This window comes from Globicephala melas, chromosome 9, assembly GCF_963455315.2.
Source record: "Globicephala melas chromosome 9, mGloMel1.2, whole genome shotgun sequence".
Classification (NCBI taxonomy): Eukaryota; Metazoa; Chordata; class Mammalia; order Artiodactyla; family Delphinidae; genus Globicephala; species Globicephala melas.
Window position 1 is genome coordinate 103,523,434 of NC_083322.1, and position 16,431 is coordinate 103,539,864.

General features: G+C 49.9%; 1 protein-coding gene across 2 annotated transcripts in view; it reads right to left on the reverse strand.

Annotated features, from left to right (window-relative positions):
• Nucleotides 1–16,431, reverse strand: part of VWC2 (von Willebrand factor C domain containing 2) — a 116,935-nt gene that overhangs the window by 90,701 nt on the left and 9,803 nt on the right. For both annotated transcript variants that reach the window (XM_060304936.1, XM_030871345.2), the window contains exon 3: nucleotides 1,883–2,012. In XM_060304936.1, coding sequence (XP_060160919.1) covers nucleotides 1,883–2,012 — 130 coding nt within the window. The remainder of the gene's footprint in view (nucleotides 1–1,882; nucleotides 2,013–16,431) is intronic.

The following is a 16,431-nucleotide window of genomic DNA, read 5'->3' on the forward strand; positions in this document are numbered from 1 at the left end:
AATCTTTATAAAATTTTAACATATCCACACAGGATAAAGAATTAATTCAAATAATTTCTAAGTTCTCTAACTCTATACCCTAAGTGGGATATATCTTAAGGGCAAAAAGAACTGCAAAAAAATCTTGAACTTTAACCAGCAGGTTCCATGCTGGTTGTGGTATAAATAGAAGGTATCCTGTGCGTATTATGAAAAAGAACAAAAAAGCAAATGTATTGACAGTGCTGGGTGATATACAGAGATAGGGAGAGACGGGGACAGAGACAGAGCTCAAAAGAGATAAAGCAAATAAAACGTCAAAATGTGAAGAATAGGTAAATACAGTGAAGGGTATACCTCTGTTCTTTGTGCTATTTATCAACTTTTCTGTAGGTCTGAAACCTTTCTAAAGTTTCGGGGATTGAAAATATCCTCACGGATGGAAATCATGTCTTTCCATCTTTTGTAAACATCGAAACGAGGATTCCCTGTCTAAGGCCAAAACTTTGTGTTTATTTTTTTGTCATAACTGACAAGAGCGACACAATATCTTGCATGCTTAAGATGCCAACTATTTGAGCCACTTATATTCAAGCCATTCACTAAGTATCACTGACTCGGGAAGGCTCAGTCATGCCGCCTCGTGCAGTGTGCTGCAGCCTGGACCTCAGTCGTTGTGGTCTCCTCACCAACCCCAGGCACCAGCGCCCCCTCCCCACGCTTACTTCACTCCACACCACCGGTGGAGAGGCTGCCACCGTCCTGCTTCCACAGAAGCTTCACATCCTCTTCTGTTGATTCCTTTCAAGAGTTTTAAAATTTCTCGTGGTGAAATCTGGGTATCTGTGTGCACTTGGTGAAAGGCATCCGTGGAACCTCACAGCCCACACAGTGGGCATGACTGCAGAATCTCAGAATTGCCGCAGACACTAATAGCAGCCCCGTGTAACCGTCAGCCACTGACAAAGCCCACACCACACGGCCTGATGTCCAGCAACCCCACAGATGACGAGCTGATAACATCACAGGTGAGCCCCTCCCGTCTCTGAAATGCTCAGGCCATGGAGTTGCCTTCTTTTTGAGACACTCTGCCCTGGCTTCGTCCTAGCACCGTGGCCTTGGGGCCACACAGAGATGGCCCAACCCTCTCCCAAGGCAGTACCTGCATGTACTTGAAGATGTGGTCTTATGTCCAGAGTCTGCTCTCTTCCAAGCTGCACTCAACTGCTTCATCCAACCACCATCCTGAGCCACGGGTCTTCATCCCATCCTCCCTGGGAACCCACTCTTCTCAACACCCTCTTAAAGTGAAGCCTGGATGCACGTCGCATCTCAGGTACAAAGTACTTATCCTTTAGGATGAGGAAACACTCCCCCTTGCTAACCAAAGCCATCCTGCCATTTTTTTTCATAAAGCAGACAAGGCTTTTGAGCTCCCCCAGGCTTTCACTGGGAGTAAGAGGGGGTTCTCTTCCTGCCAATGTTGCTTATGAAAAATAGTCAACGATGTTTCACGTTTAATCCACTTACTAATGAAAAGTAAATAAGCCCAACCGGCATGTTTGATTTGTCTCGGAAAGAGAGAAACTGCTTTGCAAGAACAAACAAAGTTAAATTAAAATAAGCGACTCTCCTCAAGAGTGGAAATTGAATTTTCCCCCAAAGAACTAAACGTGTGTAAAACACTGTGCTGACACCGATAAGAGAGAGCAGGCCTTACTGGAGCCCAGCTCCCGCGGGTCCCCGGGGCCCAGAGGGCAGGGTCCCGCGTGCAAGGGCGTGGATGCAAATACTGAAACTCACATGCCTCCTGCAGTGTATCCCGCACTGCATCCCGTGGTTCATCGGCGGGAAGCGCGCAGGGACCCCTGTGTGGTCGCGGGCCGGACGCGCATCCACCTACCGTTTTTGCAGATTGGGCAGCACTGGTCGGGCTCGTACACGGGGTCCACGCACTCGGTCTGTGGACACGCGGACACCGCGCACAGCACTTCCCCGCTGGCCTCGCAGCGACACCGCTCGCACGGCGACACCTGCAACACAGGCCACGGTCAGGGTAGTGTCTCCATCCTCGGCCCTGAACGTCACGCACTCACCAGCCCCGGGGTCCCAGAGCGTGAGGATGGGGCTGGGGCTGAGCAGGCTCCCCTGGGGGGAAGGAGGGGCACACTGGTGGGGCCTGGGATGCTCGATCCCTCCCAGCTCCACACCTGAGCCTCTGTATTTTTATCAGCCCACATAGTGAGCTTCTTTATAAGCTTTCTGTTGAAGAAAGCGTTTTGTTTCTTAAAAAAATTAAATAACACGTCATATTGAATTCTTGCCCAGCCACGCATCCTGCAGGTGAACCCTTTTCCCACAGCTCTGCCCAGGGCCACCCAGCCAGCCCGGCCCGCCCCCAGCATCTCAGCTGTGAGAAGACAGCAGAGCAGGGCAGGAAGGGCGGGGTAAGGGAAGGAGAAACGGGGGGCTTCTCAGGGCCGGGGACCCAGCGGGGAGCCGTCCCAACGTGATCTCATGTCAGTCTCATGGCAATACTAAACACCCCTACTAACATGATCGCCCTAGTTTCTGGCGAGGAAACTGAGACCCAGAGGCATCAGGCCACCGGCTGTGGGCAGACCTTTCATCCGAGACAGGGCTCCGGCTCGAGTCCAAGGCCTCTCAGGGGTCGTCACCCAGCGTCACCATGGCCTTCATCTCCAGGCTCCAACTGGCCTTGCTGCACTTTCCAGCCACTGGCCCCAATTCTACCTTTCTGGGTGGCTCCAATCAAGCGTAATGGCCATTCCTGGCAACGCTGGACACTGCCAACAAATCCTCCTGTAGCGACTCAGGCTGGCCGTGATGGGGATGATTCCTTTTTTCCTGGAAACCACCCACAGAGTGATTTTTCATCTGGGGTGACCCATGCCAAAGCAGAAACAGCACATGTGGACCCAGCAGTCGGGGGTTGTGATGTGGAAATACATGCTTTAAAGGACAGTGCGGATGGGACGGGGGCACCAAACAGTCTTCTGGGCAGGGAGGCCCCACTTGACTTTTGCGTACAACACGAGTGGCACGACCAGCACTGCGCAAACAGCACTCGCGGGTGCTCCCTTGGTCTATACCGTGCAAAAACCCCAAACTGCAAACTCCACCAAGTGGCCTGGTTACTGCATGAAGCAAAAGCTCAATTTGTACTTAAAGGCACTAGACCACTGTCTGGCTGGGAGTCACGACTTACGGGTGTGTGTGTGTGTGTGTGTGTGTGTTCACGCTTAGAAAGTAACAAAAGAAAGAAAACACTGAGAAGAAAACTTTAGAGTGGCCCGGGTCAAAATCTTGACCCGGTCTGCATCATAGCCTTAGAAGTTAAAAATCAATCTTACAACAATGTAAAGGCATGTTTTTGAGAAGCGGTGCTGGCACAAGCAGGTTCTCTCGCTACCACAACAAGCATCTCTCTGCCAACGCTCTCCTCCTGTCCTTGTCTCCTACCAGTTCTCTTTTCGGCCTGTAGCATCCTTGTGTCCAGGGTGGGTTTACTCAGCAAGCAGGATAAGAAAAGGATTCGGAATTTTAAAAGAAGAGGCCCTGAGTTGCACAGGATATAACCGAACAGGACCCTATGGGTCCTTCCCAGAATAGATCCTCACCCATGTCCTCAGCCTGTCTTCTGTCTGTAGAAAAACTTTAGCCAAAGAGTAAATTTAATCAGAGAAGTGAGAAAATGCAGAAAGAAAGGGAAACAGTCAAGCAAGACAAAATAATACTTTAGCCATTAAACAAAGTCAAGGACCTTTAACTTAGTTCCTCCTCAAGCCCTGTAGACAATACTCTGAGCCGTGTCCTTTGACCTGTTTTGCAGATACTGACATCCCCACCGGGCGGGAGAAGTTAGCTGCAAGCTGCTCACCAGCACGGAGACCCCAGACCAGCTGGAGCCAGGAGGTTGCTGATGCCGACTCCCGATGACCTCACCAGCAGCCAATCAGAAGAATGTCCAGGAGCTGACCACGCCCTCTGCTTCTGGAACATTGTAAGACTCCTCACTGCCCCCTCCAGGGCGGGACACACAGTCTGGAGGGCACTCGCCTGCTGGGTCAGACGGTGGGGAGGCAGCCCCTGCCCCGGGTGAGGTGAGGACGGTCCCATCTGGAGGGCTGGACAGTCAGGAAGGAGCAAAGAGGGCCGCGGATGACTGGGGTCTGTCCTCAAGAAAGGGGCATGGCCCTTCCTGTTCTGGAAGGCTGTGGGCAGACCTTTCATCAGAGACAGGGCTCCGGCTCGAGTTCAAGGCCCTTTCCACCCCCTTCCTGTTCTGCAGGGAGCAGGAAAAAGCCCCATTTCGGTTTGGAATTTGAAAGGAGAGAAGGGCCCTTCTGTCCTGTCCCCAGGACAGGGCTTCAGGAGAACAACAAAGATGCAACTTCAAATCAGAAAGGCACCGTCACAGGCCCCGAGGGGCCCTCCTGGCCGCCTCCTGGGCAGGCCTGCAAACGAAACCCTCCTCCCGCTCTGGGCCTGAAACATCGCCCTCTCCCACCACAGAGCCATGCTCAAACCACACACGCAGCCGGGACTGCTAAATTCTGAAAGGTCTGCAACGTGCTCAGAACTTGAACTGTGGGTCTTATTATCGCTACACACTTGGAAATCCTGGTTCAACTATGGGGAGATTTGCTTACTTCTCAGAAATCACAGTTGAGGCTTACAGTGAGGGTCACGAGTGTGTGTGCGTCCCTCCCCGGCCTCAGCTCCCAGCCCTGCTCTGTCTGCCCCAGCCCACTCGTGTGGCTGGGATCCACCCCGCACCCCATGGTAGCAGGTGGGGCAGCCAGCTCCGGTGTCTGGGACCCTGGTGGGGCGTCAGCCTGCCCAGACCGTGACTGGATTCCACATGCTGCTCTGATTCCAGGCGCCAGGTCTGAGCGTCACCCCAGCCGAAGAGCCCTCAGATACCAGCTCAAGCACCAGAAGGCCTCCTGTCGACCCATGTTCTCTGTCCTTCTGTGCAAACCGAAGGTAAGAATGCCCAGTGCATTGCTGGATCTGCGAGCAGGAACATGAGCTTCTAGGGTGTGTTTCTGCAATCCCGCCTGCTAGCAATAGCCACCTACACCTTGTATAACACGCCTAATGACAGAAATGCCATCCTCTGCAATCTTCCGGTTACAAATCAAGTTTTGTACAGAACTTAGATGGAGCACCTAGAGGAACACCCGGGCATCTGGGGAAGAGGAGCCATTCTCAAGGTACCCACTATGGGCTGGAGTAGTCAACCACTGTGCTGGAGGAAAAGAGCACAGTCTTGCAGAATTGGGAGTGAGAGTAAAGAGAAGCTCTGTGCTCTTCATTCATTCATCCCAATCCTGAGCCCAGACCGATGAGACCCACTTGTGCTAGTTCCAGGCAGGTAGGAACATGGGTGATGGCTGGGGGGGAGGAGGGGGAGGGGTTAGGAAGGCTGGCAAAGGGCCAGCGCCTGGACCAGCCTCGGATCCAGGTACTGATGCTGAGGGCTCTGCTGAGGGCTCTCACTGGCCCCCTCTGCTTTCAGAGTCACCCCAGTGACTGTGGCTTAGGAACGACAGTGCTGCAACGTGGGTCTAACCTGAAGCAAAACCATGCAGAACAGACACGTCTGAGCATGCTTTCCACGAAGCAGCCGTGAATACAAAGTGCACAGCAGAGGGGAAAGAAAGATCTTAACTTGATGGCAGCTAAAGTATTTTCACAATTAGTTAGACCCTCGGAATGCGCAGTAATGATATACATGTCTGTATCACATGTACATAGGCAGTTAAGGCCTGTAAAATACATATTGAGCCGGTTTCTAAACAGCTAAGTAGGAACGAGCAATCTAATTTACGTGGGAAACACTTCTCAGATGTAGAATGAGGCCTTCCTAATGGAAACCGCTTACAGTCAGGGCCTCGTACATAAAAGGATCTACACGAAGTAAGTGGTCGTTTGGGAGGAGCTTCTGTACTAGCTGCTTGTTAGCAGTTGTATTTTTATCTCATATATTTCACATTTATGGACTCTGGTGCAGTTAGATAGCTATCTATAAGGAGCTTTGCCTTGTGTCATTTCATAACCATGAGAAGGACCAGGCTCTGAAATACAGCAGAAGGCAGGTTGAATTTGAATCTCACTCTTGTCTGTGTCCCAGATGTCTTTGCATTCTGGAAGGCAGAAACTTATTTCATACATGTACTCTTTCTTGTCTGGTTTCTTTCACTCAGCATAGTTATTTTGAGATGTGTCTGTGCTGTTTCCTGTCATTCCTTTTTGACAATATTCCATTGTATAGACATGCTACAGTTTGTTTATCCATTTACTTGTTTATGGACATTTGGGTTGTTTCTCGTTTGGGGCTGTTACCCATCAAGCTGCTATGAAAATTCATGCACAAAAAAAAAGAAACTAATTTCCAGACACTTCCTCCTGCTCTATCCTGCCTACATAGCTGCACCTTCCACACCCAGCAGAATGCCCACCTACTTGGAAAGGCCAACATACTTTTCTTAAATCCAGCTTCAACATATCTTTCTGTCCTGAGCTGCCAGAAAAGGCCAGTGGCCTGGGTGAGAACTCGAAGATGCCTTGTGTCACCAGAATCCTGCTCTCTGACGAGCAAGCACCATTATATTTCCTATCTGGAACTTCGCCCTGTGGTTGCTGGCGTGGGTGCCACGAAACCCCACTAATTCCAGGCTGAATGCAGATGCCTCCTCAGGAACAGACAAATGAGAGGCATGAAAATCCCAGCAGAGCTTCCCAAGGAATTGTAATGTTTTCATAGATGGGATTAATTTGTGAGCTAAGAGGCGTCAGCCCAGACCTTTCTCAGTTAAACCCATTCCACCTAAAATAAAGTCTTCTCTCCATTTCTCTATTTTGTCCATCACCAGAGAGGTTCCGTTTATGTTTCTAACCCCCATAGTGTTGGATTCTACAATGACACAAACTAAGATTAACATGAAAACAAAGAGAAACCCTGAAATCCGGGCTTCCCTCTACCTTCCTCTTTCCCAGTTCCTCGACCCTCCCCCCCTTCCTTTGAATCTCCATAAGCCCAGGACCCCTTGAATTCCTCCGGGCGTGTTGGCCAAGAGCACGGTGTCCTGTCACTGAGAGCCCGACTCCCAGCCTGCAGTCAGCTGCCAGCTAGATTCAGTGCAACTCAAGGGCCAGGGCGTGTCATGTCTCTGTCACATCCAGGATGATTACAGCAACTGAGCTGATGCAAAACGCCACACAGGCTCAATAAATATTGACTGAGTCAAGGAAGAAACCATTGAAAGACACAGGAGCTGAAATTAACTTGCACAGCACATGAGGAGAAACATAAAAAATGAAATCTACAGCTTTGCTTCAGGAAGGGCTGTCACCACCTGGTAAGGAGCTGCTGGAGGACTAGATGCCCACACAGGAGGCAAAGGGAAGAAAGAGGAATCTTTCCATTATGAGGGATCAAGATGTGGATTACACATTTAATCCACAAATGGAATTGAAGATACAGATGCTAGGATGATATACACACGAAAGCAGAGGCTTCACAGAAGGGATCTGACACGTGCATAAAGGGCATGGCTAGAAACAGGGTCCCTAAGTGCACAGCCTGAGATCAGGAAGCAAAACCTCGAGATTTTGGAGCAATCTAGTCCTGCACGTGGGGAGCAGGTGTCACACCACCCTCTGCCTATTACATCTTTCCTAACTATTCTACCCTGTGTGGCAGTGTTTCCTATATATCGCTAACATTTATAAGGAGTAGCTGAGGACTCATACGCTCTTACTTACCCAGTGGACAAACTTCAAATCCAAAAGTGGAAGATATATGATGTGGACACACCCACCCTGCAGGCTGGGTTAGGCACACGGTTCCGGGGCAACGATACAAGAGCAGGCTTCTCAGCCCCACCACCAGGCCCTCCACCCTCCACTGACCAATCCCATAGGCTCATGACCGGAACAGAATCCTGTATTCTCACAGAGAGATACAAAGACACACCCAAGTCGCTCACCTCTGTGCCCAGTCTGGCTGGGGAGCTGACACATAAAAAGAGAAACTAACAGAAAAGCAGGCGATGGCAGATGGCAGCTGAGCTGTGTGCATGTTATGGCTTTTAAAGGCAGAGCTGTTTCTTGGAGTGGGAGGGAGAGGAAAGGGATCAGACGGGAATGTGGATAAGTCAGCTGGGGAGGATAGAGCGGGTGGAGAGGGGCGCCATGGAGACAAGGAGGGGCCTCGCCGGCTCCACGGTTCCCTCCTGGGGCTGAGAACCTACCCCAAAGAGACTTAGAAATCTAAACTGGAAAGCACAACGTTTCCCACCATCAGCAGAACTAGAAGAATTGTTCTAAAGCTAAAGAACGAGATCTCAGTGTTTGTGCATTTGAGTTCTGTTTACGCGTTATGACCCTGTTGCATAATTATTCTGATAACTTCCAATTAAGAAACAAGTTGCCGTGTACAGAGAGAAATACAAAAGTTAACCTTTTTTTCCAGGAGTAATTTTTCAATAGTTCTCAAAATAAAAATCTAAAGTAAGTGTTTTAGAGTTTGGATACTATATCGTTTTATCATTTCATTTTTTTCTTTACCTCCAAAACAACAATCTAAGTTAAAGTTTTGCAATCAGATAATCTTCTTAAAAAAAAAAAGAATTCCTCTGTTCAAGCATATCTTCTCTCCCCAAAAAGGATAGTAACTTCTTTAATAACCTCTCTCTATTTTTCTGACGTTACATTTTAATAGGATAATGTTCATTTTATTTTAACAAAAATTGAATGTGATAAAATCAAATGATATCTGAAACTAATAAAAACAAAGAAAGGAAAAAAAAGAAAAAGAAGAAACAAGAGGCAGGAGCGAAAATCGCCCTTCGCTGAAAGCAGTCCTTGGCGTGGCCCTGGATGAAAAGCATCCTCCCAAAGCCACTGTCACACTTTTGTCACCAGATGGCGAAAGTGTCCTTCCAGCTGCTTAGTGTCTTCCCAAAAGTGCCCAGGGTCAAGTGCGCTGCACTTAAGGGGAATCCCCTTCTACTTAAACCACAGGTCTCATTAGCTTCTGATAACCCGGAGCTGTGATATTTTGGAGCTGGAAGAAAACGCAGGAGCAATGCTTTTCAACTCTGCATTTTTACGGGGTGAACACACACCCAGGGGTCGGGTGAATTGTCAAGAAACCCACACAGCAAGGCAAGGCAGCGGCCGGAACGCAGGGTCTGGTCAGGCCACCGGGCTCTGCTCACGTACCATCTTCATGAGTATGTGCTGGGCCACCCTGCCTGCTCTGACCACCCTCCCGACTCCCTGCAAGATGCCTGGAAGATGCTATGCAGGTCCCAGGTTTCTTTTCAACAGTCACCTCAAACTAAGTCCTTTCCCAACCTTACTCAAGTTTCCTCGACCTGAAATATCTTCAACTAGAGCAAGGCTCTGTCTCCACCCTGGGAAGCAGCAGGGTCCAGGCCAGACACAGAGGTGCCCACCCAGCAGCCCATGCCTCCCTGGCTCCGCCCGCTGTCTGAGCTCCCCTCGTACATCAGGGCCAGCAGGGAGGGCTCCAGCCCCTCCGTCCCCACCCCCCATCTTCCCTCCCATGGGAATAGCAGCCCCTGATGAACCTGGTCCACGGCCACCTTCCAGCCTCCAGCACAAGCCAATGGCCACGGAGCTACCGCAAGCTGCTGCTTCCTGCGTCTTCAGAGAAGATTCTGGTTTTGTTTTGTTCTTTTTGTCTTTCTACTGGCTGTCAGAGAACGGATTTGCACACAAAGGGACTTAATTAAGAACTGTCCCCAGGAGCTGTCAGCTTCCAGTCTCAGGAAGAATAGGACTCCACCACACACACACACACACACACACACACACACACACACACACACACACTAGTTTAGCTTGAGGCAGGACCCCTTAATGTCTTTCAAATCCTCTTGTGAATAGTTCCCTCAGATAAATACGGATCATGCAGGAACTCACTTACAGGGGAAAGACGCAGGCAGTGTTTACATGGTGTATTTCACTTGGTGGCAAACAGATGAAAATGAAGCAGGGTGCTTCTTCTGGGCTGAAGACCTGGGGAATGTCCTGGAAGGGTGCTGACCTAACAGATCACACAGTCCGATCACATGTAGCAAAAACCTGCTGGCTTCCTGTTACAAACTGAATGCCTCCCCCTAAATTCATATGGTGAAGCCCTCACCCCCAATGCAATGGTCTCTGGAGGCGGAGCCTTTGGGAGGTCATAAGCGTTAGATGAGGCCAAGGTCACGAGGGTGAGGCCCTGGCGGGTGGGATTAGTGTCCTTGTAAGGAGAGGAGGAGGGCCCTCTCCCCACCCAGTGAGGACATGATGAGTAGGCGGCAGTGTACAAGCCAGGAGGCGGGTCCTCAGCAGAACCAGACCCTGCAGACACCTTGATCTTGGACTTTGAGCCTCCAGAACCAGGAGAAGTAAATTTCTTTTGTTTCAGGCACCCAGTCTCATGCATTTTGCTCTGGCAGCCTGAGCTAAGACAGCACGTGCACCCCCATTTCTGTGGTGGAGGCAGGTGTGTGCCCACGGTGGACCCGCCCCTGGCGCCCAGTCCTGGCCTGCTGCAAACAGAGCCGTGCAGAGAGGAGGAGAAGGGGCCAGCAAGGCTCGGAGTAACCCCAGGGCCACAGGCGGATAGGCTTGGAGTGCTACCCTGGACCCTGGGCCCAGTCAGGTACGGCCTCTCTCCTCCCAATAGGGAGCATGGGTGATGGTGAGATTTTGATGGAGTAGCTCTAATAGATACTTTGCCTATTCACAGATTTCTAAATTAAGACCTTAATAGAATGGCTGTGATGCCAACTGGGCGTGACCACCTACAGACTGGGGCTGGGGGCAGTTTTGTTAAAGCCAAACTCCTCTTAAAACATGGGAAGCACTAAACCCTTTTTTTAGAATTAGTATAAAAGATTAAGGATCAGTTATCCTTAGCAGAAAGAAGCAATGAAAAGGAAATGGTTTTCCTTTAACATATAAATGACTAAAACTAACTGTTTTCCAAGAGTAGGCTTTTAAAAGATGGGTGTGCGGTGTGATGTGGGGATTGGTTCTCTCAGGGATCACAAATTCAGATTCTTTCAGGGATTCGTCATGTAAGAAAACGAGGCAGTGAACTAGGTGCATAATAGGGAGTGGTGGAGACTGCAGCAAACGGGGAAAACACTTAATGCATTGAAACCCATGTGCGTATCTCTTCCTAATATAGACACGCACACGCACACACACACACAGACGCACACACACACACATACACACACGCACACGCAGAAAACAAAACCATGCTGCTCCCTTTCATCATTCTTCATTTGAGATGGCAGTAATATCGTTTAAACGCTAAGCAGGGAGCAGTGAAGGTGACCAGGGTGTAACTGAGCAGGACCCAATGGGTCTGTCTGTCCCCAGGACAGACCCCTCCCCATGTCCTCTGCCATGGGGCCTCTGGGAAGTACTCAGATAACAGTATCTGATGCACATTTCCTGAGTTGTTTTGCAGATGCTAAAACCCTCACCAAATGGAAGATGTTAACTACTTGATGACCATGAGCCCATAGCCCCAGGCCTCCTGGAGCCTAAGGACTGATAACATTAACCCCTGTGACCCTGCCCTGTTCCCTCGCCATCAGCTAATCTGAGAATTGTGCAGGAGCTGATCACATACCCTACTACCTGCCCCACTCCCTCACCTGGCTTTTGCCGAAACCCTTTGAGGAGCTGGGGGCTTTTTACGGCATGAGCCACCAGTCTCCTTTGCATGGCCCTGCAATAAACCTTTCTCTGCTCCAAACTCCGACGTTCCAGTGCGTGGCCTCACTGTGCGTCAGGCACACAAAATTGTGCTAACCGGAGGACAGCTGACCCAGCTCCAGGAACAAGGCTCACCATCGCCAACTAGGACGTGGCCACCCGGACACATCTGAGGTCGGAGCCTGGCTCCCATCAGCCTGCCTCAGCTGCCAATCACCCAGCAAGTGCTGGACCAGGGCGGGAGAACGGGGCACAGGCATCCTCAGCTCACAACTTTGGCCCCTGCACTTCCCCTTGAAGCTGAGCCTCTTCCAAAGCATCCTGATATTACAACAGGCCAGCCCAGCAGTTTCTCCAGTTAATGAGGTCCCTTTCCACGGGGGTTTAAGAGACTGTGGGGCTCACTCACAAGAAAGGGATCCGTCTCTGAGCTCAGAGGCACCCCTGAGAGCCGAGCACTCAGTTGTGTCAGCTGCTGCATCCTGTCACCCTAGAGCAAGATGAGCTTATTTCTCTGACTCCCTGGAGGGCACAGGAGGCCAGAGGGGACTCTGCTGCAGGAGGTGACCTGAGCTGAGGGGTTGACATCCCAGCACAGTTTACCCCTCAGGCCACCAGCGTCCCTTGTTCCTCACAGGCCCAGGGAAAGGCAGCAGCCTTGTCAGAATTCTTTCTTTTCCTACCCCACACTCCCTGACATTTCTGCCAAGTGTGACATGCCTGAACTACCAGCCGATTGAGGCAAAGGTGCTCAGGGGGGCCCTGTTCCACGTGGGAAGGGACTGCCAGCCTCCTGGCCAGCTGGGGACTCCCTGTACTGCGGCCCCAGGGGAGAAAGGTGCCACGGTGACAGCCGTCCACTGGCCAAGGGCCCTGTGCCCCCAGAACATAACTGTCAACAATGAGAGAGCGTGACCGGGGACAGAGCTACGGCTCCTGACACCTTAACAGGAATGAATAAATATGAGTCCTGGCTTGCTTGAAACTAATTGCGTATTTTGTTTCAAGCCTTCTGAAACGAAAATATTGAGACACTTTTTCAAAAAATGCATGAAATTTAAAAGTAAAATGTAAGTAAGAAACCTTTTAAAGTTGGACCAGGGAGATAGATATAAACGAGTGTAGCATGTCAACCTCTGACAAAAGCAAAGACATGATACAGAAGGGCCGACCTGTCTGGTACGGTGTATGTTAGTATTTATTTCTGAGGCGCTTCGGGAGCAGGGGGCATATCACTTAGAAGTGGTCTGAATTTTCTTCCAGGAAGGGCAGAACAGTTGGCCATGGCCTACTGGAGCTTGGTGCCACCTGTGACCTGTAGCCCTGGACGACAGAAGGAGCCTTTGAAAATGTTCACCTATTTCAGAATTTGGCCTAAAGCTGCACCAGCTCCCCAGCGATCATCTTTTTCCAAGAACATTTAAAAGTTGTATTTAATGGCATCTCCTGTTTAAGGATAAATTGCACAGCTCAAAATTCAGTACAGGACACACCAACCCCTGCAAGGCACGGGAACATCAGCCCCACCACCAGCTCAGCTGTCACCACCCTGGAGGCCCCCGCTTTTGTAATAGGCAGTCGGGGTTCTCAGCCCCAGCACCCTTGATATTGGTTGTTGGGCTGGTCTGGACCCTGTAGGATTCCAGCAGCCTGTCTGGCCTCCGCCCACCAGATGTCAGTAACATCTGCCCACCCCAGTTATGACAACCACAAACGCCTCCACATGTGGCCAAAGCTCCCTCGTAGGGGCAACGTGGACCCCAGTTGAGAACTAGTGATCTGCAATTTAGTGAAGGAGGGGTTTTGATCCCTTCTTTCTTAACTCTGTGCCTCTGCTTCTGGGATCCTGTTTTGCTTCCTGGATTTCAGCCTTTAGATTGCATCTGGAACTTCTTTTAGTAAAGGTTTCTTGGTAGTACGCACTCTATTTTTGTTGAAAAATATTTTTGTTCAGGCTCATTCCTGAAAGACAGTTTTGCCAGGTACATCCATTGAATTCATGCTTATTTTCTCTTTGTTCTTTAAAGATGTTCTTCTACAGCTTTGGGTTTTCTATTCCTTTTTTCTAGGCTGTGCCAGGTGGTTTGCAGCATCTTAGTTCCCTGACCAGGGATTGAACCCATGGCCCCTGCAGTGGGAGCATGGACTCTTAACCACTGGACCGCCAGGGAAATCCTGGCGGAAATTTTCTATTCTTGACGAGATGTCAGGGGTCAGCCTAGTTACTGTTATTTTGCAGATAAAGTCTTGACTCTGTGGTCCCTCTTAAAATGTTTCCTTTCTCTCTGGTGTTCTGCACTCTCACTAGGTGTGGTTTTATACATATACATACATATATATATATACACATATATGTATATATATACATAAATATTTTATATATACTTAATATATGTGTGTGTGATATATATACACACACATACATATATCTTTTTTTAGATTCACTGGGATTCCTGCATCAGGAAATAGGGGTCTTTCAACTAGAAAGTCTCTGGCACTATCACTTCATCTTCTCCACATTCTCTGCTACTTCTTTCAAAATTCTAACTGGATGTATGTTAGACCTTCTTCCTCTATCCTCCATATACCAAAACATTTCCTTCCTATGTTCCATCCGTGCACCTGTGTTTCATTCTGGGCAACTTCTTCAAATCTACCCCCAGATTCACTAACTGATCTCACAACCTGCACCTATCATCCTGTCAGATCCTCCCCTTGAAGATTAGTTCCAATTACTGTAGCATTCCTTTATACAGGCTCTATGCGATTCCTTTCCAAAGCTGGCAAGCACTTGGTATGTACTGATGTGGTTTACCCATCCACTTGATTCCCGCATTTATTTCTCTGTGCATAAAAAAATATTCTCGTTTGTATCCCAACACCTGGGTCTGATCTGGCTGCGTCTGTCTCAGCTGACTCTGGTTTCTGACTCTCTCTCCTCTTGTGTGGAATTGTTATTTTGACATCACATTCCTTGGAACCTTATTTGGGGGGATTCTCTGCGGCCGGAGAGTGTTTGCCTTTGTCAGGTACCTGTGGGCCCTGCCAGCCTGGGACCACTTTAAATAAAAATATTCCACGTGGATTATCCAGAGCCCTCAGGGAAGCATGACTAGGAGCTCCACATCCACAGCAGGGCATGTGCAACTGCTGAGAGGGAAGCCTCCAGCCCTGCCCAGTGCTGATGCCATCCAGGGGGTGTGTCTACACGGACCTCTTGCAGGACAGGCTCTTCCGGGGAGTCTGCTTTTATGAGAGGTACCCTGATCTGACTCTCCCTACCTGGGGCCCTGGACTTGTGACGTGGCCCAGCCTGGCCTCGAGTACCAAGGGTCCAGGCCCCGGGTATCAGTGGACACCCTAGGACGGCCTCTCCTGAACGACTGACTTTCCTGTCTGGTTTCATACATCCACCTCTATGGACTAATTTCTCTTATTTTTTTGCCATTCCTGCTGTGCTTTTGAGAAGATGTGCTTTATTGTATGAGATCCAGGATTTCATGAGTTTTCTAAACAGTGGGCTTTCAGCCTATGAGTCTTCCATATTCCCAGGTACAATCATTTCTCCCATGCTGCCACGGCGTCTTAGTTTTCCATTGCTATGCATTTCCACAGGCCTAGGGCTTCCCAGAGAGCTCGCAGGGCCACGGGCAGATGCCTGACATCATCCTTTTCTGCATCCATTCGAAAGGCACCCTCTGTCCTGGACGCACCCCAGTGCCCGACAGAAATAGAAGGAGAAGTGAGATCCAGCTGGCAGGATCTCAGCCTTGGAACAGATAAGCAGCAAGAAGGATTTCCGGCTACATAATCAGAACCGTGCCATGAAGGACGGCTACAGGGGGTGCAGACTTGAGCGGAAAACCGTATCCTTTACTCAATCTCACAACTACGCCATCGGAAACAGGCTCTGGTCTTTTCCCTAGAAAGCTGCCCCAGGATCCTTCTTCCCCTGTCATTTCAACACAAAGCGTTAACAGCACTGAGATCTAGGTGAGGGGCCTCCACCTGCCTACCCTGCAGGCCGCGACCCCACCTGACCAACCTCTGGGCACATCACTCTCTATAGGGTCACTGCCCCTTGATCGGAGGGACCTGACGGTTTGTCACTGTATATCCAGGATGTAGCCCAATGCCTGCAAATATTTATTCAAAAAAGTATTTTTTAATAAATAAATGTAAGCATGAGCTTTCTGTTGGGACTTATCAGATCTGAGAAGGAAATACTTCTGGGCACACACAGCGCCCTAGAGTCACTCTCTGATGGTGAGGAAATTCACAGGCCATCTTGCTGGTGACCAAGCGCCATGCTGGGGCAGGACCGCCCCTGAGATGCACAACTCCCCAGGCCGCAAGTACAGCAGGCTTTTGTTCTGCTGTTTGTGCAGAGCTCTGCAGGTTCTCATATCTCTCATTTCCTTCTTATAATGTGAGAGACAGCATCCTCTCCACGTTTTCCCGCCAGCTAATAAGGAGGTTCTGAGTATTGCCCACGGGCACAGGGATGAACCAGAACACAAGCTCACGTCTTCAGAGGGTAAGGACCCTGTGCAGTCCCAGCCACACACAAAATGCCCCTCCATCCCCACGGGATCAGGAAGGTAAAGAGGCAGAGTTGGAAGGAAGTGTCCAACAGACCAGGACTCAAATCCTGGCTCCCCCATCACGAGC